Below are 25,159 nucleotides of genomic sequence, written 5' to 3'. Positions count from 1 at the left end.
AGTAGCTTTGCTGGGTCCAGAAGGTACTGATATGTCTGTTCTCTGCAGATCATTTGCAGGCTGCAGATCATTTGCAGACTGCTGCATGGATAAGAGGAACTTACCTTTCAGCATTGTGGCACCATCTGAGTTAAAGGAGTAAAGTGCAGGAACTGTAAGCAATTGCCGAGGAAGGGCTACCAGCTGTGAGCCAAAACACACAGCTGCTTCCTAGTCAGCAGAAATGTTCTGGGTTTCTCTGTTCTTGCCTTTTGAGAGTAAAGTGACAGTGTGTGAGACAGCAGCTATAAGTGCTGTAACCAGGTGGACATAGTTTGAAAGGCAAGACAAATAAATGTATGTACAATTTAAACAGTCTAATATCTGCTTTCTGCGGAATAAGACTTAGAAGGAGTAACTCCATGGTTACACAATGTTACCAGGAAATGAACCCTGCATATTTATATGACGGATTGTGTCTTTATCATTATCTGTTAGTGGTACAAATGAGCTTTGAATTTGTGAAGGCTGGTAAATTGAAACATAAAGAGCTGCTTCTCCTTTATTAAGTGTTGTAAAGCTATCAGCAGAAAGATTCAACCTCAGAATTTCTGGCAGTTTCTTCATTTGAGGAACTTGATGAAAAAAGAAATAGTACTTCTTAGTTGTTATAGCTTAACGGATGGCAGGGAGGGAGATTGAACTGCCCACTTTCAGAAGTCACCAGCTCTACTCAGCGGCTCAAAACTGGGTACGTAGAGGTTTATCTGACTTAAAATGTAATGGGGTTTAAGTGTATTAAGTATTATTTCTCTTCGGCAGATATTTGGAGGGGAAAGGCTGGGAGGCGGGGCAGAGGAAGAGAATGAATCCTTCGGCTTTTACAGATCGTTAAGTAACCTGAGTTTCCTTGCTTCTCTGCTGCCTTAGCGCCCCAGGCAGTGAGAATCTATGGCTTCGCTGCACCGGCAGGTAGTTACGTGTCAGGAAAAAATGGGGTGGGCAAGTTCGGCCAGGTGGGGATAAGCACACCTCCAAAATACGGGAATCCGGTGTGCGAGCGGCTGGAGAGAAGGGCGAGCTAGACTGCCGCGACTCTATGCCGATCCTGCACCCATGCGGCTTTCACATGCCTCCCGGTTCGTGCAGCCGCAGCCTGTGTCTGCCCTCACCCCTCCTCTCTGCCCGGCCGCGGGCCCCGGCGAGGCGGCTGAGCGTCCGCAGGGAAAGCCCACGGCAGCGCCGCATTTGCGGCGGGCGTAGAGAAGCTGGCCCGGCTCACTCCCATAGGCGGCAGCGCCGTCCGTCTGCCTGCGGGCGGCGTCAGGGCTGCACGAGCCGGGCAGCGCGCTGCCGGCGGCGCGGGGCGCCTGCGCGAGGCCGGGGCGGGGCAGGGCCCCGTGACGCGCTGCGGTGCCGGCAGGTTCCTGCCGCCGCTCGCATGAAGACGGCGGGGGCGCAGCGCGGAGTCGCCGCCCCGCCCGAGCGCCGCGCCCAGCCCGCAGGAGGGCTGCGGGGCAGCCCTAGTCTGCGGGAAGGCGGCAGCCGCAAAGGTGATGCCCTGCGGGCGGACGTCGCACTTGCCGCGCGGCCCGGGCCGCAGCGGGGGCAGGGCACGGCCGGGCGGGGCGAGGCGAGGCGAGGCGCCCGCGGAGAGGGGCCCTGGCCGGTAATGGGGCGGGGCGGGGTAGGGCGGTGTCCGACCCGTCGGCTGCCGGCTGTTTCTTGTGTCGGCTCCCCTGTCCCTGTCGGCAGGCCCGTCCCTGTCGGGGAGCGGCGAGTGTTTGCGGGGACTCACGGCCACGGCAGCCCTCTGCGGGAGCCGCGCCCTGCGTGGTCTCACCTGCAGAGATGGTTGCGGACCCTACGGTATGAGCGGCAGCTGCTTTCGGGGACTGAACCGAGACTCTGCCCACGGGGTCTGAGCCGGACGGCGGCCGCAGCGGTGCGGTGCGTGGCTCGTTCCGGCGCGGATCCGGGCCGTGCGTGGCGGCGTTACAGCAAAACTTTGGCGCCTCGCGAATCGTGAGGGCGGTGGGTGACCCGCCAGCTTCCCCTCGCCGCGGCGGTGTGTCCAGTCTCTTGCCTGGCCCGGCCTGGCCTGCCGGGCGGGGGAGCTCGACGTAGGTATAGACAGGAAAACAGGACGGCATAGCCTGCGGAATGTCAGCTTAACTTAACGCCTCTTAGGAAGTTATTAATATTCAGGTGTTTTATCTTCCTCTGCCTGCCCTTGCAGGTGTGGATATCGGCGTTAAGCAAGTATTTCTCTAGGTGTCGGTTCAAATGCTTGACAGAATCTGAGAAAGAAGCTGCGTGTTGGGGGTGGTGTGGTGTTTTTCTTCAGCATTAAAAAAGGTTTTCAGACATGGATCTTTGTCAGATGCTTAAGAGTCCTGACCTGAATGGATATTATGTATGCTTAACAGCTGTAAGCTTTCCGTGTGCTGTGGGCAGAGATGAAATTCCTGGTTTACACCTGTGTGATGTAAAAACACTCCTGAGATTTCTGTATAGCCCTTTGAGTATGAAGGTTGATTTTTGTTTATTTAGTTTTTCTGTAATGTGGGAGTGAGCTCTCCAACGAGTGTATTTCCGCAAATGATGTTCTTTTAGAGAAATATGCATGGGATCTACTTTTATAGTTTCGACTTCATGAAAAGTCTTCCCCATTCTGCAGGTAGTTTTTCAATGTGTATTTCACTGTTGTATGTAATGATGGGTGACAGGATGCTGCTTATGGGATAGCCCCACCTTCTGGTTAATCCTTTGATGAAATCAAACTTGTGACCTAAGAATTTTTCTGGAAATTATGATGTACGTTGTGAGTGTGACTGCCAATTCAAATCTGTGTTGGAATATCCTTTTATTTCATTGAGCTGGGGAGTGGCAAGATAATCTACACCTCTGAAGACCTTTCCTATTTAGCATAAAGATAATTTTATCACATTCTCTTATTTCAGCAGTACATAATTTTACTGCTAGTTTGTGATGCCTCAGTTCACTACCATGTGGTTTCGGTTCTTTGGTTTTTTTTTTTAATGCCAGCATAAATTAAGGGAAGTAGTTTTTTGAAAGCTTCTCTCTTTTTTTTTTTTTTTTTTTTTTTCTTCTTCCTTGAAGGGAGGAAAGGATCTCAAACCAAGGAGTAGTCTTAGTGTGTGAAGTGATACCTGATCTGTGTTTGTGTCAGTTGATACCTTATCTCAGGCTTAGCTCTCAGTTCAAGTTTTGGAGAAGTCAGTGCTCATACTTCAATTTTCATATTCAAGAAATTCAGATTGTCTTGCAAACAGAAGCTTTTGAACTTGAAAAATATTCAGTTGTCTTGGTAGTGGATGGTAACACATAATCAACTAGTTTTTATTAGTTAGTTACTGTTGCCAGGAGCAGGTTCCCTGAATTTCTGCATGAGAAGCTACAATTAGAGAGGGAAAACTCAGAAGGCTCTTTGAAGTCGCTTTGGCTTACGGAAGGAGTTTGCTATTTCACCTCATGTTTAGGTTTTAGTCTAGAGAAGACATTCAGTTTGTCACTCAACAACTTGTCAGCAACGTATCTTGTGATTAAGGACTTCACAGTCTTTAAAATTCATGGTTGATACTCTGTGGGACATATGTGTGAACCACCTGTTTTTTGGCTCTCAAAACGTTACTTGAAACTTCTTCTTGAATTCCAATATCTTCAAGCTGCCTGCTCTTAGAAGATTGTTCCTGTTATATGAATTGCTAATACCCAAAAGAACTGAATGCTACTTAAGTCGCCTTGGACCTGGAATACAATTGCAGTAACTGAAATGTTTAAACCCCTTGAACAACTTGGAGAGGAAGTCAAGGTTTCTTGGAAGGTGTGAGGGTGCTGAACAAAGCAGCTGCTTGTGTGAGTGCTTAGAAGGGATTTGTAATGGCAGTAGATCTCTGCTATGTTTTCAATCCCTTCCACTATCTGCAGCTTAACTGTCCAATATCCTGTGCTAAGCATCAGTAAGATTATAAACTATTCAACATATGTCCTGGATACATGAACAATTCAGCATGGTTTACATTTGGAGATATAGTTTTGTGACAGTTAAAAAGACTGGAAGTAGGGAGCAAGAAGGGAATCACCAAAACATCCTTTCTTTTGTAGTAGCTGCAGAGGTGACAGTCCAGAAACTGCCATCCTAAAAGCTTAATGCATTAAAAGACACGTAGACATTTTCACTACATCTTTAAAAAAACTTAGGTTTTGTGTACTGAAGGTGGGTAATACTATTTTAATTGCTTCAAGTGTAATTCGTAAGCTAAATGGTACAATTGAGGTTTTGAATGTGACAGTTGCTGAATTTTATGGATTGTGAGATGATTGTCTTTCTGCATTCTAATCAGATTGAAGGGCTGGAAGTATATTTGAGTAGATAAATACGCATCACGGAACCACAGATTTTTTTATTCCTCTGCTTCTGGATTGAAAGCAGACTTGAGGGTTTGCTTTACCTCAGCTGGTGAACTAGAAAGTTTAGATGTTTGGGATGATTTTTTTAAAGACTGACCTTAGCTTTCAGGACAGCATAAACCAAAGGATCTGTCATTGGTTTCCAGCACCTCTGACATTTAGCACTGTATCAAAGAAGCATTTCCAAAAGTTGGGGAAAGTTACAGGGTTTATTTTTTCATGTAAGGAAATGCTTGAGTTTCTGCTATGATTGTCCTTTTCTCTCTATCTGTTTTTATTGCCCCTCTCCCTAGGCCATTTACCTTCTACCTGATGAAAGGGTTATGCTAGCTGGGCCAGAAGTAGCTGACTTTTACTGTATTTCTGTCAACTTAAATCATGCAGGCTTTGGCTGTGGTATTCTGATATTCTGTGATGGCAAGTTTGTCATGTCTTGAGGAGTAATCTTATGCTTGCTGCACCAGCAGCAGCTTTCTAGGAGCTTCTTTCCAGGCAAGAAATGAAGTACTCTTACTCTTCTCCTGATAAATGCTTTTCTTTCTTTTTCCTTCCTACTTGCTTTCTTTTTCAAATCACTATTAGATATCTACAGCTTTGGCTATGTATAGAACTTTTTACGGTTAACTGGACTAGTGATAATGGTCTGCATGACATAATTGGCAAGCTGCTGTAATTGGGCTTTGGTTCTTCAGTCTTATAAAGCTTTGTCTATGTAATTTCGAATGTCTGACTACATACTGCAGTTTATCTAGTCAAAAAGTCAGTATTTTGCTGTAATGCAGCAATGGGTAAACTAACGAGATGACTGTTACTTCCTACTATAAATCATAGAATCGTACAAGTAAAAGGCAGTTGCTAATTTTCAGAAGTGTTTTTTCCTTTGACTAGTAGAGGTTACTAGCCTTTTCATTTTATTTTGAATTTGTAAATTAGACTCTTTTCCACCAAAAACACGGGATTTTTTTTTGGCTCTTGTAAAACTTCAGTCATTAGATAAAGGGTTATTTTCTGTCATTTCCACATAAAGTCTTAAAATTACATCTTTAAGAAAAGTATGTTGACAGAGCAGTGGTACAGGCTGCACAGGAAGGTTGTAGAGTCTCCTTCCTTGGAGGTCTTCAAGACCCACCTGGACACATTCCTATGTGACCTGATCTACATGGACCTGCTTCTGCAGGAGGGCTGGACTAGATGATCACTAAAGGTCCCTCCCAGCCCCTACCATTCTATGATATTTGTGTTTTCTATTATGTTGAACAAGCTTCTTCTCAAGAAAGAAATACTTTCAAGGTACCCTTAGGTAAATTATCATTTGTGGTGACATAAAAAGCTTTTTGTACTGCTGTGTATTAAAGTATTGGGAAGAGATAACTGTTCAGTGTGTACTTGAAGCCATTCTGTCCTAATTTACAAATTAATTGAAGAAACGGCTGGTCCTGAAAATTACCTATCTCTGAGTTATTGACTAGGACATAATTGTCATGAGACTTACACAAAGTAAGACTAGAAATGGGGTGGGAAGTCTACAATTGTATTTCCCAGTGCGTATAGAAGAAAGTTCAGGAGCTGGGCTAGGAACTTTAGGCAGCTTTAGAAAACAAATATTCCCCAACACACTGGTTGTAACTTTTTTTGTATATGGTTTCTGTTTACTGATTGTGGTTGAGTACAATGTAGGATTTTCCAACTTGAAACTTAGTTGTGAAGCTTGAAAGATTTCCCCAGATTTTCCATCACTAGAATTTTAAGTTGGATTTTTACTTTGGATTGAGCTTTCAGGATACGAAACATCTCAAAATAGTCTGTGAGTGTTTTAACCTAATATTAAGTCTCACATTTTTATTTAGGATATTGTTCACATACAATAACTTTGCAATTTTGTATGGCTTTAAAATACAAGTGTTTTCTGTTAAAAAACCACAAACTTTCAGAAGTCACTTAGGGCACTGAATTTGGGGAACAGTACATCATGTGTGAATGATTAAATGGTTAAATGGCTAGAGGGGTTACATTAGGTGTAATTTCTAAGCCCTCTGCAAAGTGATGGTCCTCCTGCATCGTATAAAAGGATGAGATGGTGGAGGCAGCACCACTGTATTATTATCAGTGGATAATTCTTACTGCTCACAAAGAAAAACCACTATGCTGTGTTGATGAATCTTTCTTGTACAATTTCCAGTAACATACTACAGTTTTCCATGTTATGCAGGGTTATTTATGGGGTTTTGTCATACTTAGGGTGATGGTTGTCATGGTGTTGATCTGCTCCCTGCAAGCATTCTAGATAGTTTGCTTTTTGGTAGTGAGACAGTGACTCTTACTGTCATATGTTACTGCTCATGTTAAATTATGAACACAGCACCTGTTCCTACAGATGTAAATTTACTTAATAGTCTGTTATTACAAACAATTTACTTCTATGTTTTTAGAAAAGTAAACCACGAGTAGTGTTTTGGAATGAAGACTCCTTAGAGCACAAAGAATGCAGTCGTCTTTTTGTATGGTAGTGTTTAAACAGTCTTTTCAAAAAATGTCTTGAAAAATAATACTTCGACTTGTGAACAGCTTCTGAGACTTAAGTGTATGTGAAATGGTATATTATTAAAGGTCAGTTGGGTATGGTTTAATCTGTACTAGTAACAAAGGGACCAATATGTTGTTCTTTGAGAAGTATCTTTTGGAAGCATACCTCTGAATGCAAGCACCTGGTCTGGTGGAGGGTTTTGATTTAGGATTTTTTTCTGCATGGTATTTCTGAAATTTTAAATCTTTACATGTTCTCTCAGTTCATACTGAGGGTTTTTCTAGTTAACTTTTTAATTCATTGGTTTTTGACACAATTCTGTCTTCTGAACTTTTGTATTCCCTCCTTTTTCACTTTTTTTTTTTTAAACAATGTAGCATTTACAAAGATTTTGCTCAGCTACTTGCATCTACTATCTGCTAAATAAGTGCACAGCAAAGAAATTATTTACTTGCTATGCACTTGTTCGTGGTTTCTTCTTTCAATCTTTCAAGTCAATAACTCCATGATGACCGTAAGTGAAGACTAGGCTCTGGCTTTCAAAATACTTTTGACTGTATTTAGCTTTGGATACAAAACATGGATAAATATTAGAGGAACTATATTATTAGTTTTGTGGACTTATGATAGATAGACATCATAAAACTGAAGCTTTGTTTTGTCCCTTTGTCATTGTGATTTGATATGTGTTTTTTGCAACTCATTTTGCAACTATTTATGATAAAACATCTTTTTTTAATATATAGTGAACAGACTTCAACAATAGGCCTTTTGTTCTGTATAAAGTTAAGAAAATGAGTTTCTGTAAAATAAACCCCAACAAAATAGAATATTCTGCAAGTAGAACAGATTTAATAGTATCAATAAACTGTGTATATTCATACTAGTTTTATTTTTCTAGTTTCATTTGATGAATTCTTTGGAATGTAGTTACCAAGTACATTTCAGGAGAGTACTAGTATTAACTAGGGTAAGTTTCAGAGGTATCTGACTTTTTTTAAGGCATTTCTTTTCTTTTTGATGTTTTTGTTCTTATGTGTGTTGGCTTTTTTTTAAATATATTTTGGGGGATTTTTTAAATTGTTTTTGTTTGTTTTTGTTTAGATGGGCGTGGATGAGTGTGGATTTAAGAAACAAGAATTAAAAGCTACTTTAAAAATGTTTAGGTACACTAATCTTTCAAGACAGGCATGTTCTCTGTTGAAAGTATTTTGATTAGTTAACACATATGAATTTTGTTTATGTAAACTTAGAATGTCTTCCAACCTCAATAGAAAATAGATTATCTTTGCCTTCTCCAAGAGAGCGTTCTAATAGCAGGATTTTAGCATAATAACTGCCTTTTTTCAGCCTCCATGATGTTGAGGGATATGCTTTATCTGACACACTCTGTACATATTGCTTCTGACCATGTCTGGTTATGTAGCAGAGTCATTTTGCCGTGCCTGATTAGTACTATGCCCTTTGCTTGGCATTAGCTTCCCAGACAGTGGTAGATTTGTCTTCCATAGCAGTTTTTTGAAAATATACTGGTTTTGGACATTTTCCATTGCAAGGAAATGGGCTTGATGACAAGACAGTCTGGTATCAATTCTCAAATATAGATATACATTTTAAATGTATACTCAAAACCTTCCAGTTTCAGTGAAAAAAAAAAAAAAGGCAACTGTGCAAGCAAAGGCGCAGCTGTCTAAAATGAAAGCTTTGAGCCTCGAATGTATGGTTGCTCTGTGTTTAACACATAAGAATTTATTTCAGATGTGATGTTACCAAAATGACAATGAATGTGGTCAATACTGACATATTGTAATCATGGCTGTGCATTTTTTCTTATTACGATAGTAAGTTAGAGTTAAGGATTGGAGATCAGTTTTGTATCTGCCTTTACTATCCATTAGTAATTAATAGGAGATAAAATGGGAAACAACTTATAGTGAATACACTTAACTGCAAGTTCTGGTGCAATAGAGCCATGTGTTACTGTACTGAATTTAATTTGATTTCTTTGGTTTTACTTAGAGTTAGCTGTTCAGAACATGTAGAAATTTCCACCTGGATGGCTTGCAATAAATAATGAATATACTCACTTTCCTGTGAAATATATATATCAGTTTGAGTACCAGAATCTTAAAGAAGGTGCAGGAAGAACTGTGTGACAGTGCATGCAAAGTGTTCAGTTAGTTACTTTTATCAAAATTCGCTCTTTCTATTCCTAGGTAGATGATGGAGAGTAAATTTGATGATTAGGTGATTTTCTACTGTGGTATCAGTTTCTTGGTATTTATGTGAAAATGAAAAAAAAATCCCCTAACAGAGAAGGGAAAAAAAGGGAAGTGAGGCACTAGTCTGATTTTGGTGAAGGAGATTTATTTACTTATTTTTTGAAATGCAATATTTTAGGTTTCTCTTCCTCCAGAGCAGCCATTTTACTATCACAAAAGTAAATGAATGCCTAAAATGGGAATGGGAGTTTGCCTTCTGGAAGAATCAGGAGCCAATTTTGACTATGCATCAGATATAGAAAAGAGGGCTTGCTTTGGTGTCCAGAGTGAAGAGTCTGGACAAGAAACTTCATGAGCAGTTGGCAAAGAAAGACCAAATGTAGAAGTTTCTTCATTCACATAAGAGGAACAGGGGCTGAGACTGTTTTTCATAAAACAAGATAGCAACGTCTGGCTTCTGTGACTCTGACTGTAATCCCTTTATGTTTTCTTGCAGAAGCCCTGAGGTCCAGTCACCTGTGCTAGCAGAATGGTATTAGTATCCAGCATTAAGAGCACAATACCAGGATTACTTTCATCCTTCATGCAGGTTACTACCTAATTTGTGTGATTTCCTCTGTATCCTGTACAATGTCTGACCATAATTATTGCTGTCTTGGAGAGGCTGAGCATCTTGGTGCTGTACTAATGTGTTTAAAGCAACTTAGTATTCAGGAAGATGATGTCGTTATAGTGCCAGTACTCTTAACAGGCACTCCCAGAAATGCCTAATTGACATGCCTGAATTTAAGGTCTGAACGAAATGGTGTCAGTTTGTTTCTTCAGCTATTGTTTTGAGTGAAAGAAAAAATGGCTTTGTGACAGTGCTTGCCATTTTGTCCAGTAGATTTGTGGTTTAGAGTATTTACCCAAGAAGCAGGAGTTCGGCTTCTATGTTACTCTGTTATTTTTCAGCATGTGCCAAAACTTACATGAAAGATGAAATATTGAGGGAATATCTTCTGCCCTTTTGCATGAGCTTTTCTGGTTAGTGGCAAAGTTTCATGAGGCTGGAAAGGTAGATCAGTGTGACTCAGTGACAATGGATTCACCTAGGAGGAAGGCATGTCAAATAAGGCATGTCTGTGTTTTTTTGGGAGAGAGTAGAAAATGTGGAAATTACATATAACTTCTTGCAGTCCATTTAATTTATCTTAGTGTTAGTAACATTCTTATGGTGAGAGCAGCTTTCTGATATGAAACTTTACCTGTTAGGAGAAACTTCCTGTGAAGAAGCTGCTTGTTTCCTCTGTGTAGGTGTGAGAATGGAGGAGATAACACTCCACAGACAGTGTGAAAAAGCAGAGTGAGAATCCAGCACAGAATCCAGCATATATCAATTTGAAGTCTGACTAGTCAATACTCCCTTTTCTCCTCTGTTCTCCAACGTGAGGCTTTTTTTTTAAATTGTTGTTGGTCTTTTAAATGTAGAAGAACTCATGCTAGTTTACACTCTAATTTGCTACCACTAGCAGGCAAGCGGCGTTAAATGTGTTTAAAGCATATGTTTAAATTGCATCTGATGCTCATTCTACCTTTACCTGCTATTAATCCTTTATGCAAAATAAACATTATATTGAAAGTTTTCTGAAAATAGTTTGGAAATGGCTTTTTTACATCAGCTGGTAAAATATGAAGAGATATTTTGTTACTTTAGGATGTATAAATGTTGCACGACAACTCCCTGGATTGCTGATCTATGTTATTTCTCTATATTTTCTTTTCCCCCTTGCTGCTTGATTTTGTTTGATTTTGATGGTGTTTCCAGAGTTTCATATGCTTTTTTTTATCTGCTTGTCTTTTGATTTCCACTAGAGCATTTGCACATTTTAATGCCTACTGAAATGCTTTGTGGTGAATTTAGATCAAAACAAATTAAGGCCTTGCAGTTCAAGACAGTTCAGCTCTGCAGCTGGCTCCACTTGTACAGCAGTTCAGTATACTATAATATGTGGACACTGTTGGTGCTGGCAGACTGTTTATCATCTGTCTGACAGCGGGTCAACGCTGCAAGCAAAACAGCACTTGTTACTTGAGGAATCTAATAACCTGCAGCCTGGTTCAAACAATCGAGACCTGATAACACGTGAAATTGTCTGCACTGTGGTGGATGTGACTGTTTTCTTGTAACTTTCTTTAAAGGAAGCCGAAATAGTTTATACTTGAACAAATCTAGGACATCTATTGAGTCAAGCTGGAATTCTTGTGAAAAGCTGGGCATTTACTTCCTGGCTGCTGGGGAAAAAATATGCTTTCAGGTAAGTCTGCAAATAAGCTTGCTTCATCTGCTTTAGGCTTTTAGCAGTTGTAGAGTAGAATTTAACAGTAACAACATACTTTATGTGCTGAACATCAGGGATTTTTGAGTAGTCTTACAAGTTAATTGGAGAGAGGAGCTGTTTGTGTGTGCCTTTACTATCTATTAGCAATTTCTTGTCTGTGTTTCTCAATACAAGTGTTTTGTCATCATCATTCTCACCAACCATATTTTTTAACATCATTTTGTCCCTGTCTTCTACCTTAAAACTAACCACTGTGCCTGTTGTTTGTTTTTGTTTGGTTTTTTTACAGTGAAAGTATTAGTCATTCATATTAGATTTCAGATGGAAGTATTGAGGTTCAGTTAATGGACCTGTAGACTGCAACCTTAATTGCTTGGAGGCACCGTTACAGGAAGCAGTGTACCCTGAAGACACTATGTCCTTAAAAGGATAGGAAAATAGAGTTCTTAGCACGATGTGGTTTCTGTCCAAGAAATGTATTCAGGTCTTGCTTAAATAAGAACACCGAACACTCCATGTTTGTCACTGTGCCTCTACCACCAATTATTCTATACATATATGAAATGGCAGTTAGAAATAACTATGTTGTAGCATCTCACAACATTGTCAAGTAAGTTTAAAGAAGTGTATTTACTGGCACAGAAAAAGTTTTATTCCATTTCTGTCATGGAAATGAAAATATTGTCTGTTAAGTAACTGATATGAATGTCTGTTTTACTATGATAAAGACTCTCTAAGCTTGGTAGAACTGAATTATAATGCAGAATCACAGACCATACTTAGATTGCTATAGTTTATTTTAAAAGCTGGTTCTAACATATTGAAGATAGGACAGCTGAGTGTAGAGAAATGAAATCACTGTGGATTATTTAACATTTCTAGTGTAGAGACATTTGATATGGTGGTACTGTGTCATGATTAAAAAACAAAAGATGCTGATAATTTGTAGTTGTTTAATATCTTCCAGGTTGTCAGAGATGTTGATTTGAAGAAGTAGATCTTAGATATGAACAAAGCAAAAACATCGTCTGAAAAAAGGTAAATTTAAAACTATACAAGCTTCTTGATATCAAGCTATGTGAGATCTGTGTAAAAGCGCTTGTTATCTTGTTATTAAGACAAATAAAATATACATTATTGGTCCCTGGTAAGAATGTCTAGATTGATGTCCCGAAACACTGAGGGAGTCAAAATTGAGTAGCATGAAGTAGCTTCAGATTTAATAATGAACTCTTTAAATTTAAAATTTTCAGTTAGTGTCAAATATGTTCAAATATAAAGTATACACTACATTTTGTTGGAAACAATTATGAATTAATTTAATAATTTAATTTCATATGTCATTTCATACAAATACTGACAAAATGTAAATTGATTTCTACTGAAGGAATTAATGGACAGGTTTATGGTATTGTACAAGAAGTCTTGAATTTCTCATAGAATCATAGAATGATAGGGGTTGGAAGAGACTTCTAGAGATCATCTAGTCCAACCCCCCTGCAAAAGCAGGTTCATCTAGATCAAGTCGCATAGGAACATGTCCAGATGGGTCTTGAAGACCTCCAAGGAAGGAGACCCCACAACCCCTCTGGGCAGCCTGTGCCACTGCTCCCTCACCCTCACAGTGAAATAGTTTTTTCTTATGTTTAAGTGGAACTTTTTGTGTTCCAGCTTCATCCCACTATCCCTTGTCCTGTTACTAGCTACTATAGAAAAAAGGGATGTCCCAACCTCCTGACACCCACCATTTACATATTTGTAAATGTTAATAAGATCCCCCCTCAGTCTCCTCTTTTCCAGACTAAACAGCCCCAGTTCCCACAGCCTTTCCTCATGTGAAAGATGTTCCAGTCCCTTGATCATCTTGGTGGCCCTGCGCTGGACTCTCTCCAGCAGTTCTCTGTCCCTCTTGAGCTGAGGAGCCCAGAACTGGACACAGGACTCCAGATGAAGCCTCACCAGGGCAGAGGAGAAGGGAAGCAGAACCTCCCTTGACCTGCTGGCCACACTCTTGATGCATCCCAGGATGCCATTGGCCTTCTTGGCCATGAGGGCACATTACTGGCTCATATTTAGCTTATTATCAATCAGGACTCCCAGGTCTCTCTCTGCAGAGCTGTTCTCCAGGAGATCAATCCCCTGTACTGCTGCATGGGGTTGTTCCTTCCCAGATGCAGGACTCTGCACTTGTCCTTGTTGAACCTCATGAGGTTCCTCTCTGCCCAACTCTCAAGCCGGTCGAGATCCCGCTGAATGGCAGCACAGCCTTCTGGGGAATCAGCCAGTCCTCCCAGTTTGGTGTCATCAGCCAACTTGCTGAGGGTACACTCTGTCCCCTCATCCGGGTCATTGATGAAGGTGTTGAACAAGACTGGCCCCAGAACTGTTCCCTGAGGAACTCCACTGGCCACAGGCCTCCAACTCGATTCTGTGCTAGTGATCACCACCCTCTGGGCTCTGTCATTCAGCCAGCTCTCCATCCACCTCACTGTCCACTCATCCAAGCCACACTGCCTGAGCTTTCTGCTGAGGATGTTATAGGAGACTGTCAAAAGCCTTACTGAAGTCGAGGTAGATGACATCCACTGCTCTCCCTTCATCTTGCCAGCTGATTATGCTCCCATAGAAGGCTTTCAAGTTGTTAAACAGGATTTGCCCTTCATGAATCCATGTTGACTAGCTCTGATAACCATCTTATCCTTCATATGTTCAGTGATAACATTCAGGATCCTAAGATAGATATCATTCTCCAACAATCCTGCATTCCAGCACATAGTTAAACAAAGATGAGATTTCAGAATTCAGATTACAGAAGATTTCAAGAGTTGAAAAGTTGTGTTTTATATTTTCATGAGAAGTTGGTTTAGAAAATATTTGAACAAGCTATGAGATTTTCTCTGGAAAGGAACATGTCTGTTAAGCATCAAGAAACTACTGAAAGGCTTTCAATCTTTTACTGTTTTTTAGCTAGCATAGGTTAAGCTACCTTGTTAAATCAATCCATCAGGTGTAAAAATAAAAACTATTATGTTTTCTACTTGTAGTATATTTGTTCCTGAAGTGTTATGATAAGGAAAGTCAAATTCTCTGTCAGCAATGGGTATTCTTTGGAATATCAATAATTATAATACATCAAGCATTCTATGACAAAGAATACTAGATTTTTGCAGAGTGGCTACTTAAGTGCCATTTATTCTTCTTTAACTCTTGAGTTAAAATTTCCATCTGTACAGTTCAAAACAGTTATTCTCTAAGTTATTAATAGATCATAGTGAATTTATTGTGCAGACATAGCTGTGAACCAACCAGAAGTATCAACTCTCTAAAGATCATTTGGTAACTGTGGAGGTGGTTTAGGAAAAAAAAAAAAGTTTTTTATTGGAATAAAATGAAAACAAGCTCCTGAGAAGCCTGCTTACTTTAAAATAGTTTTTTAAAGGCTAACTGTAACACGCTGAAATGCAGAAGACTTGTTTGGTTTGAGCGGGGAAAACACTCTCTGTTATGTCACTGTGCTGACTGACTGCAAGCAGCAGTTTCAGAAGAAGTGGGTACAGTTGTGCAATTGAACATTTCTGTTTACTTCCTTCATTTGACTGTTATCTTTTGGAAGGCTTTTTTACAAAATGAATAGCCCAAAGCCATTCTAAGTTAACTGAGTTATTATAAGCTGCCATGGCAGCCATTTCAGTTATCTTTCTCATTGTGGGCAGACACTTAGGAAGGTGTAGTGAAAGTGGTGCATCATGAATACTGGAGAGTTTTGAATCTAGTACTTTGCTATAATGAGAGTAAACTTGCTTAAACCTTTGGAAGCTGATGAGACTGGAGGAAATATCCCTGCAGTGAGGGAGCTTTCTTTGAGAAGATATTTTCTTGTTGAGGAAGTTCTTTTTCAAACACCTGAAGTCCCATATGGCTCACAGTCTGGGCAGTTGCTTCATCTACATCTACTTGTAGCTTTCCTAACTAGAGAAAGAGGAAGTCCGCAGCAGTCTCTGGTTAGCTAGAGCCACGCTATATGTTTTGGCAGCTGCTGAGATGACATCTCACATGTTCATGCTTTGTTTCTGCAAGTAAGATGGTGGTATGAGGGGTGTTCTGAGCTGAGACACCTTATTTAGATGTCAGTGCAAAAAAGTAGGGGAAGCAATGTGCTCAATAGTTCTTACATCCACTTGCTTTCACACCATTGCTTTTGCCATCAGCTACCCTTTTCCCTTTAACGCTTTTGTCCACATCTAAACTGCTTATTTTAGTAGTGTTAACTGTGTGAAACCTTTTCACAGATGTCAAATAGAAATAAAGGAATAACAATTCCTCAGTATTATAAACAAAACTGGCATTATTTATAAAGCTAGTGTTATATACTTCATTTTTATTGCAGACAATCACAACAATGTATGTGTAAAATAAATTACTGTTGATTATTGCAAAATTATAATGTTCCAAAAGTAAAAAATCAAGGTAGTTAATCCTTGGAAAGCAAAATTTCCCATGGCTAATTATATGATTACAATGCAAATGTTAAATATTTGTCTAAAATACACTTTCATGTGGAAATATCTCAAAGATAGTCTGAATGAGTATTGTTGTCTAAAATGGGTGAGCAAACTAAACAATTTCTAGATGGACTTTATTTTGTATGCTATAAATATTTACGTCCTTTCTTTCTCTGCAATCTACCTATCCATATGAATGTCTGGTTTGAAATTGTTCCTTATATTTAAATAGATTTTTAAGGCAATTTTGTGATGTCAGGCCAAAATACTTTTGTGTTCAAAATAAATCCAAATTCTGATAGTAGCTTTGGACACCTTCCAAAGCTTTTTCTTCAAAATGGTGTTCTCTTCTTTCAGCTGGTGGATGTTACTTTGCTTTCTTCATGAATGACAATCTTTTCTTTCACTTCTGATACAGTAGTCTCTAGGACAAACAGTCTTTGAGACTACTTGTAACCAGTTTTTCCTTGAACGGCGAATTTGATGGAGTATCCTGACACTTAAAACTGTGTTAAATATAGATTACTGTAACTGAGTAAGAAAAACAACATTTGTACGTACATCTGTATTTTATTTGCTGCAACCAGTTTCTGTGTTCGCAGTTACTCTGTTATATAGAATTAGTCTGCTGCACTGCAGCTTTGCAAAATGTATAAACTTGACAGAATTAAAGAGAATTAAGACTGTTTTCCATTTGAGTTAAAATATGAAGGTCAATTAACCATTCCCCTTACATGGATGTGAAGTGTCTGTTGTTAGTGGGGTTTTCTCTGATCTAGGTGGAAAAATGAATGTAAAATTCTTTCTTATAGTGTTTCTACCAGTTCTCGGACTATATCTCTGCTGTCACAGCTGGAAAAGATCAATTTGGACTCTGTATTAGGAGAAGCAGACAATGCCAGATATGTTACCTCAAAGATCCTTCATCTGGTTCAAAGTCAAGGTAAAAATGAAAGTTTTGTGGTGTCCTGGTTTTGTCTAGGCAAGAACAAAGAGTCACGAGGCCATTCGTTCACTCCTCCCCCTCCTAGCAGAATAGGGAGGGGAACTGGTGGAAAAAGGAAAAAAAAACTCGCATAGGTTGAAATAAGAACAGTTTATTAGAACAAGGTGAGGTAAGATGAAACAGTTGTAACAATAACTGAGAGGACATACAAAGAGAATGGTGCATGACTTGGTTGCTTACCACCAGAACCTTGCACAGTCCTTCCAGACCAGACCGACCACTGAACCCTCCCCACCTATATATACTGGACATGACATCAGTATGGTATCAAATATCCCTTGGCCAGCCTGGGTCAGCTGCCCTGGCTGTACCCCTTCCTAGTTTCTTATAGAAGTTAACTCTGTTGCGGCCAAACCCAGTTTCTTGTAAAACTTAACTCTATCCCAGCAAAGTCAGGACATCTGGTTTTACTGGTTTTCATTTTGAGCCTGCCTTTTTGTATTTCTTCCTTGCTGGTCTTTAAATCTTTGTTTCTGTTTGGTGAACTCGATTGTAAGTCTGTTTTTTTCACTGATTGTTTGGGACCCAAAGCATCTGACTGGGCTATGTTCAGTGCTATCTGGATATTATTGGTGTCCTAGCTTCAACTGTGACAGAGTTTTGTTCCTAGTAGTTGGTATGTGGCTGTATTTTGGGTATAGTGTGAGAATTGCATTGATAACACACTGATGTTTTGGTTGTTGCTAAGTATAGCTTATCCCAAGTCAATTTTTTGATTTCCCATTCTTAGCCAGGGAGGAAACACATAAGAAACTGTGAGGGCGCGTGGGTAGGACAGCTGAATCAAAGTAGCCAAAAGGCTACATACCATAGGGTTTCATGCCCAGCGTATAAACTGGGGGGAAATGGTAGGGAGGTGCAAATCTATGCTCGGGCATTGGTCAGCAGAGGTGAGAAATTGTGCTGTACAGCACTTGGGTTTTCATTTTTCCTGGGATGTATTTCTCTTTTTAATATATTCCTTCTCATTGCTATTGTTAGGGTAATTATTTATTATTGTCATTTCATTTATTAAACTGTTCATATCTCAATCCACAAGTTTTGCATTTTTTTATTGGTCATTTGTCCTCCTCTTTGCACTGGGAGGGGGGAGCAACTGTGTAGTAATTACTGGCTGGTGTTAAACCATGAGAATTGGTTACACTGAGTGCATTTTGTATTGTCTACCATTTAAGTGATCGTTCACAGAATATAGATATGTGTATATATATATGAGAAGTAGAAGTATCTGGAAGAGAACTTTCTTACAAGCTTTTTTCTCTACAGTTTGTGTTCTAGGGCATGGCAACATTGCTAAAACTACTTAAGTGTTTAATTTGTTTTATATCTATATGCAGTTTTTAATAGGTTTTGTTATTTGCAATGTAGATTTTCTGATCAATTTATTTGTGTACAGATAATATTATTAAAGAGAATGGTTTTTTTCTTCACTGGCAGAAAAAACCAGGAAGGAGATGACTTCTAAGGGCTCCACTGCAATAGACGTTATCTTGTCAACGTTAGAGGTAAAACCTTTTATTCTGTGTGGTTATGAGTACACAGCAAATTTTCATTTTATCTTTGGGCTTTTTGTTATTAAATATGTTGATCTCCTAGCTTATCTCCAAAACTTGTGTAGTACTGTAATTATTAGATCTGGTCTTTCTCTCCCTTATTTTTAAGTAGTCTAAGAAATTATTTGTTAACTATCAGGTCTAATTAATATGCCATACTGCAGACTAGGTTTTATTTGTTTTTATGATTAATTCAAGCTGCGCAGTGGGATGGTTAGCTGGGTGGTTACATCTTAAGTTCTGTTTGATTTAGTGGTGGCAATGTCTCTAAGCTTCAAGTATCTAAACTACTGTATTAGACTTCTAAAACAAGCAAATAAATCTTTATATTTTCTATTGCAGAATACAAAAGATCCCCAAACTATTCTGAATATTTTGCATATTCTCATCGAGGTAGTCTCAGTTGGTAAGTTTTCAAAAAGAGCAGTTCATGATTGTATTTTTGTGGTTTTGATTTGTTTGGGTTTTTTTTGGGAGGAGAAGTGTTGTTTGCTTTTGATTGTTCATTTCTGATATTTACTAAAGCTGATTTATATGTAGAATCAAAAGAACATAGAGACTGAAGTCGCCTTTCAAATAACCACAAACAAATAATTTATGCTGCTCTAAATAGAGCATAGCATAGTCTCGTCACATGTGAAGAAAATACTGCTGTTCTAAAGATTTTTTTTTTTTATGGTAACTATAGCTTGGATACTTGATTGTTCTTTGGCTTCAAAGATACCAGTTGAGTTTTAATTTCTAGGTGGTGGTCGGAGAGCAAGTGTCTTAGTCACTAAAGGAGGGACACAGATCTTATTGCAGCTGCTTTTGACTGCCAGCAAAGACTGTCCACCAAATGAGGAATTAATGGTGCTGCTTCATACTCTTCTTGCAAAAATTGGTCCAAAAGGTGATAACAATATACCGAAGTAATATGGCTTAATACTTTACAGTTTTACAACGGAAACTTAACAAAAAGTTTATTTTATTATTGTATAAGTATTCATGTACTCAGAATTGGTAGAGAACAAAAGGATGAGTCAAATAGAGGGGTGGAAAGAATGGTGAAAAACTTAATATGTAGAGTTGAAATCAGTAGAAGGAGTTAACAGTTATTTAACTTTTATTTTTTGGTAATTGCAAAATTAGTGTGATTGATCTTTTGTTTCTTTGGTGTCAGACAAAAAGATTGGCATGAAAGCAAGAATTAATGGTGCCCTAAACATACCATTGAATTTAGTGAAGCAGAATTTGCAGAATCACAGGCTACTATTGCCATGTCTTCAAGTATTAAGAGTGTACTCAAATAACTGTAAGTATTGCAGATATTTTCTTTTCCATGTGATAACATTTTTCTACCTAGATATAGTTAAATATCAGATATAAATGCTTGTTTAATGTTAGAATTTTAAAATACTTTTTTTATCTGAGAATTTTTGTATTGTCAAATTGCTTAAATTCTAATGAAAGCTGTGAAGCATATTTGAACTTATATATGGGTTTTTTCTCTGTGGGTATGAGTATGTATAGAGTTGGGGAGAGTTAACCAGTGATATTGGTTATGTGGAAATGCTGATGCTTTAAGATCTAAACCAGCTAACATGCTTAAAAATGCACTTCAAATTAAATAATTATATTTATGATACACACTCATGGAGCTTTTTCTTTTTGTTTCATTCTTGATTGATAATTTAAAAATTGATTCCCACAGGAAATATTTTATTTCTTTCTTTGAATTTTCGTGTGTTGAAATGCTGTACTATTGGACTAACATTCTTCCACAAGAGCCTAATTTGTTGTTTGGGCAGGCAGTAGGAAGTTGATGAAAGCAGTGTGGATCTCTACTGTCGATTAGGTGCTCTTAAGGTTTTCTTAAAGTTTCAAGCACAAAAGCTGTTAAACCTCTAAGGCTGAGAAATAGAAAACATAACCACATTCCTCCAAGGTAATTTATTTGATGATCTATAACATTGTGTTTTCAAGAAATTCAAATGAGCACCTATAATTTATAAAGTCCCAATACTTTCAAACTCTGGAAGCTTTAGTTCTGTTGAATTATCTGATAATGAGGTAAAAGGCATTTAAATGTAAGAGCTTAGCAGAGATAGTTACATAGCTTAACTGAAAACTTAGTTCCTTCTCAAAATGAGAAATGGAACTGAGTCATTAATTTGGATTCTTCATACATCAGTTCTATCTTTCTGTATTTATCACTCGTTATAAACAGGAAAAGTAGTAGTTTTATATTTTGATGGGTAGTACTGTTTACAGTTTGTATACAGTTACTAACAGAATAGAGCCCTAATTTTTCTTAGATTCCAGTGGTGTAATGATGCTGTTAATGCTGATGAAATTGCAACTTTAGATCAAGCACTACACTCTACACAAAGAGCAGTATTGTTATGTTGAAGTAAATTCTTAATGGATCTCGTCCTACTTTTTTAGGAGTGCATACTGCTAAACTCAGTTGGGAGCTGAGCAACTGTGGCTGTTCCAGCAGCTTGTGTTTTCAGTGGGTGTTGGCTTTCAGCCACACCTACATCCAGTGTGGGTTTCTTGAACGTAGACCTTGGTGTAATTTCTTTTACTTTGATCCTTCTCCAATAGATTATTTTTTCTTGTTTTTTTTTTTTCCTGAGAACATAGATGTGTAAGTTAACTCAGGAAAGCTTATGCCAATTGACATTTCTAAATTTTACAGCAAGTGCTTGGCTTTCAAATCCTGGTGGACATACCTGTCTATCCTGATACTGAGGGATAACAGCAAGTCATAGAACTTCTTGGACTTGAAATTTTAGAAACCCCACTGTCTTGATAACTTGATATTTTTTGGAAGAAAATTTTTTCTATGATGTATCTTAATAACAAAGAAAGTAGTCATCCATTGGTAGTGGTATATGATTTTATTTCTAAAGTAATAATTATTCTTCGTCTTCTTTTTCCAAGTTTTATCAGGATTGGATTATTGCAGTAATTTTATGCAGAATAATGTCTGCTTATATATCTTAAAACACATACATGTCTGCCATTTTTTTTCTACTTCAAAATTAACTCACTTGGATTTTAGTTTGAGTGTATACATTTTTTTTCTTTTACCTTTCTTATTGCATTATCTTAACATTAATTGTTTTTTAACTCTTCCAGCTGTAAATGCAGTGTCCTTGGGAAAGAATGGAGTGGTAGAACTGATGTTTAAGATCATTGGCCCTTTCAGTAAAAAGAACACTAGCCTTATGAAGTAAGTAAGGTCTCATTAATGTAGTGTATGGAAAGCCCTTAGATGTATTTCAAAACTTACATGTAGATGAGCAACAATATTAGAGAAATTGAATGTAACTCATTTTTGAAAGTTAAAGTGAAGGGAGCGGATAAGGAGAACCACAAATCAGACAGTTTAATTTTACTCAGTAGAGTAACATGACATATTTATCTAGTTACAGTGCTGGTAAAAATTATAAATGCTATATTTTTTTTTGTTTGTTTCTAGTGTTCTTGCATGGAAACTGTACAATGAATTCAAATCAAGTCAAATGATCAAGACAATCCCATAATTTTTCAGTTTGTTGAATTGGCTCTCACATCTTTCTGTTTTTAGAGTGACAGTATCTGGTTTATTTTGTAGTAGCATTTTGTTGTTGTTGTTCAAAGCAATTTTAGTCTCAGAGCAAACCCATAAAACATAGAGTAGGAAGCATCAGCAAGAGTTGTCTAGTGGGCTGTTGTAATTTTTTAAAAAAAAAGTTCCTTGCATACCTTAAAGTGGTGACTTATTCCTTCTCCTGCCCTGCAGCATGTCTTATCTTCCCCTTCCCCCCCTTCCCCCCCTTCCCCCCCTTCCCCCCCTTCCCCCCCTTCCCCCCCTTCCCCCCCTTCCCCCCCCTTTCCTCCCCTTTCCTCCCCTTCCCCCCCTTCCCCCCCTTCCCCCCCCTTTCCTCCCCTTTCCTCCCCTCCCCTCCTCTCCTCTCCTTATAAAACACTGTTTCATGTGTTTAGGAAAATAATAATCTCATGTTGTTCATATTCTAACTGCAGTAGAAAAAAATACAGTTTCATGTTATCTAAATTTGGTATTTCTGGTCATTGGAGTATCTTTTAAAAAAATGCTTTGCCTTTTTAAGCCCCAGATAAAATTAGACATATGAACTTACTATTCCATGATGTGAGTGATCATGATATCCTTGTTTATGGTCTAAAGTCAGTGGTGTGAGGTCTGTCTTTACAGAGAGGGTAAAAATAAGTATATACATTTTCCAGTTGTACATCATGAGTTGAGACAAGATCTTTATGTACAAGAAAACTCTTACTTTGATGATCCTATATTTTAGTAGAGACTGATGAGCATTAATCACCCATATATTCTTACACTGACAGTTTTTACCTATAGTTTTCTAAATAGTGTCCTTTGCTTTGTTCTGCTGCTAACATCAAACCATGAGATTCAGAAGTATCTCATCCATTGAATATGGTTTATAAACATTACATTTTCCCAGTGTTTTTTTACAAAGACTGAAAGTTTGTATAGCCATTGTACTGATATTTTAAATTTCACCATCAGACTTCAGATGTAGCAGAGATGCATGATATTTATTAAAATAGAATTTTAAAGGTGAAGTCTGTGATACAGTGCAACCAGGAAAGCATGAGGATAGGTGCTAAATAAACCTATTAGCAGTAAATATTTTGTATTTCAGTGTTGTAGATTAAGCTTACTGGTTGGTTGTTGTTTTGACTTTTCTTGTTATGTTGACAGGGTTGCTTTAGACACACTTGCTGCATTGCTAAAATCAAGTAAGTGTTTGACTCCAAGAAACTGTCTAGTTGAGATACATATATATGTATATATATATCTATATCTGTGTGTGTGTGTGTGTAAATATATACACAGAGTAAAACTAATATTAAGTCTGTGGTGAAAACAAATTCAGGGATAGGAAATTTAGAAATAAGGTTCAGAGCAGTGTCTGGTGCTTCAATATTTGTGTGATATATTCAGTTATGTTTAATAATTAGTTATGTCTCTTCAGTTATGCAGCAGAAAGGCTGCATTGCTTTTGCAGAACTGATCTGGATCCAATGTGGAAAAATAGCAGGCTGTAGTCACTCTCTTCAGCCCTTCAGTAACAAATCTGTAGCTCAGCTTCTGTGTGTCTGAAAATATCTGTTGAATTGCAGGGGAAAACACAAGGTTTCCTCAGGTCCTGTTTTGAGTAATTAGGTCTTCAGACCTAACAAGAAGCTTGCCAGTGATGCTCATGAAGTGGAACCAAGGGTAACAAAATAGTGTTCTGTTCCGAGACACTGTCCTGGCTGACTGCAGTGAATCCTGGCAAATGTCATTTCTGTAGATTTTGCACCAAGATTGTAACTTGCAAAGATTTTAAAATGTTTTCTTTCTGAACAATTGTATAAAAGCTATAACATTCCTAGTAGTTACAGTGAAGTTGGGTAAGAACTAACATGTGATAAGATTTTCAGAGAGTCATTTTGGACAAATGACAGGAACCTTCTATACCAACTATTACTGGCTGCTTATGTTTCTCATCTTTCATCAGTGTGATACTTTGGTCTTATGGAATGTTAGAATATTTTTCTTTGGAAATTTATGGAAAGAAATCTGAATTGTCAGTATTCTGTTCTGTAAATTGGCAGCTGAAAGTTAGTGTTGTGGAAAGAAATTAACATGTTGAAAAGGTGTATCTTCAAAACAGGAGATCTTGTGCATTTATTTTCAGATGTCTCATTCGGTCTTGATGGGTTTCAACATTGTAACTTCCCTACACTTCATATAAGCAAAACTTTTCATTAAAAAAAAATCTCTGGTGTATAGAATCCAGTCGCCATACTGATGACCCAGTATATTGAGGCAGATGTGTTCTGATTATATAGTTACTGCAAAACTGTATGGATTGCAAAGAAGTCTGTTTCAATCTTGATCTACACAGTGTGTGCGGATAAAGACAGATGTGCCTTGTATAAACACTTCTTAAAAAAATTGTAGCTGACAATATCTTACAGTTACCTTTAAGTGTAATGCATGCTGTTTTTCACATAAACCATAAAAATTACATGCAGTTGTACTTGAAGAATGACTTGTAGACTCTTGGTCTCAGTTATTTGGTCATTTGTGTTTTGGTTGATGTAAGACACTGCTAAATGTGGCTAAAATACTGCTTTAAATGAGACAGTTCAGTTACTTGGGTAAAATCTGCAAATTGATTGATTTGAATAATGAAGTCATTGGGCAATTTCTAATTTTCTGTCCTAACTTTTTTTTAATAAAGAAACAAATGCCAGGAGAGCGGTAGACAGAGGATATGTGCAGGTGCTTTTAACAATTTATGTTGATTGGCATCGTCATGATAGTCGACATAGATATATGCTGATACGTAAAGGAGTTTTACAGTGCATTAAAAGTGTTACAAACATCAAATTGGGAAGAAAAGCATTCATTGATGCCAATGGGATGAAAATTCTTTACAACACTTCACAAGTAAGTTTATTTCAGTTGTTCCCATGTCTTCAACTTTTAAAACACATCCCAACTTCAAATTTGTCATGGTTTCATATATATCCATTTGTCATAGTCACTCCTAATTATGGAGGTAAGGATTATTTTGTGTACTTGACTAAAGTGGA

General features: G+C 38.2%; 1 protein-coding gene across 11 annotated transcripts in view; it reads left to right on the top strand.

The window, feature by feature from the left end:
• The first annotated feature begins 1,376 nt into the window (after window positions 1–1,376).
• Window positions 1,377–25,159, top strand: part of AGTPBP1 (ATP/GTP binding carboxypeptidase 1) — a 67,999-nt gene continuing 44,216 nt past the window's right edge. For 7 of the 11 annotated variants that reach the window (XR_009820847.1, XR_009820846.1, XM_062018228.1 and 4 more), the window contains exons 1-12: window positions 1,377–1,532; window positions 9,656–9,748; window positions 11,341–11,456; window positions 12,448–12,518; window positions 16,795–16,925; window positions 18,426–18,493; window positions 18,884–18,947; window positions 19,287–19,433; window positions 19,704–19,835; window positions 21,668–21,761; window positions 23,274–23,311; window positions 24,805–25,013. Coding sequence is in view for 9 of the 11 variants with exons in the window: in XM_062018228.1 (XP_061874212.1) it covers window positions 12,487–12,518; window positions 16,795–16,925; window positions 18,426–18,493; window positions 18,884–18,947; window positions 19,287–19,433; window positions 19,704–19,835; window positions 21,668–21,761; window positions 23,274–23,311; window positions 24,805–25,013 (915 nt within the window). In the remaining 2 variants the exon portion in view is untranslated. Of the gene's footprint in view, window positions 1,533–1,754; window positions 1,849–1,914; window positions 2,103–9,655; window positions 9,749–11,340; window positions 11,457–12,429; window positions 12,519–16,794; window positions 16,926–18,425; window positions 18,494–18,883; window positions 18,948–19,286; window positions 19,434–19,703; window positions 19,836–20,363; window positions 20,469–21,667; window positions 21,762–23,273; window positions 23,312–24,804; window positions 25,014–25,159 lie in introns of those variants that run through there. The other 4 variants (XM_062018227.1, XM_062018225.1, XM_062018226.1 and 1 more) reach the window with 4 other exon arrangements.

This window comes from Colius striatus, chromosome Z, assembly GCF_028858725.1.
Source record: "Colius striatus isolate bColStr4 chromosome Z, bColStr4.1.hap1, whole genome shotgun sequence".
In the NCBI taxonomy this organism is placed as follows: Eukaryota; Metazoa; Chordata; class Aves; order Coliiformes; family Coliidae; genus Colius; species Colius striatus.
Note: the sequence above shows the minus strand (reverse complement) of the source record. Positions and strands in the feature narration are given on the sequence as shown.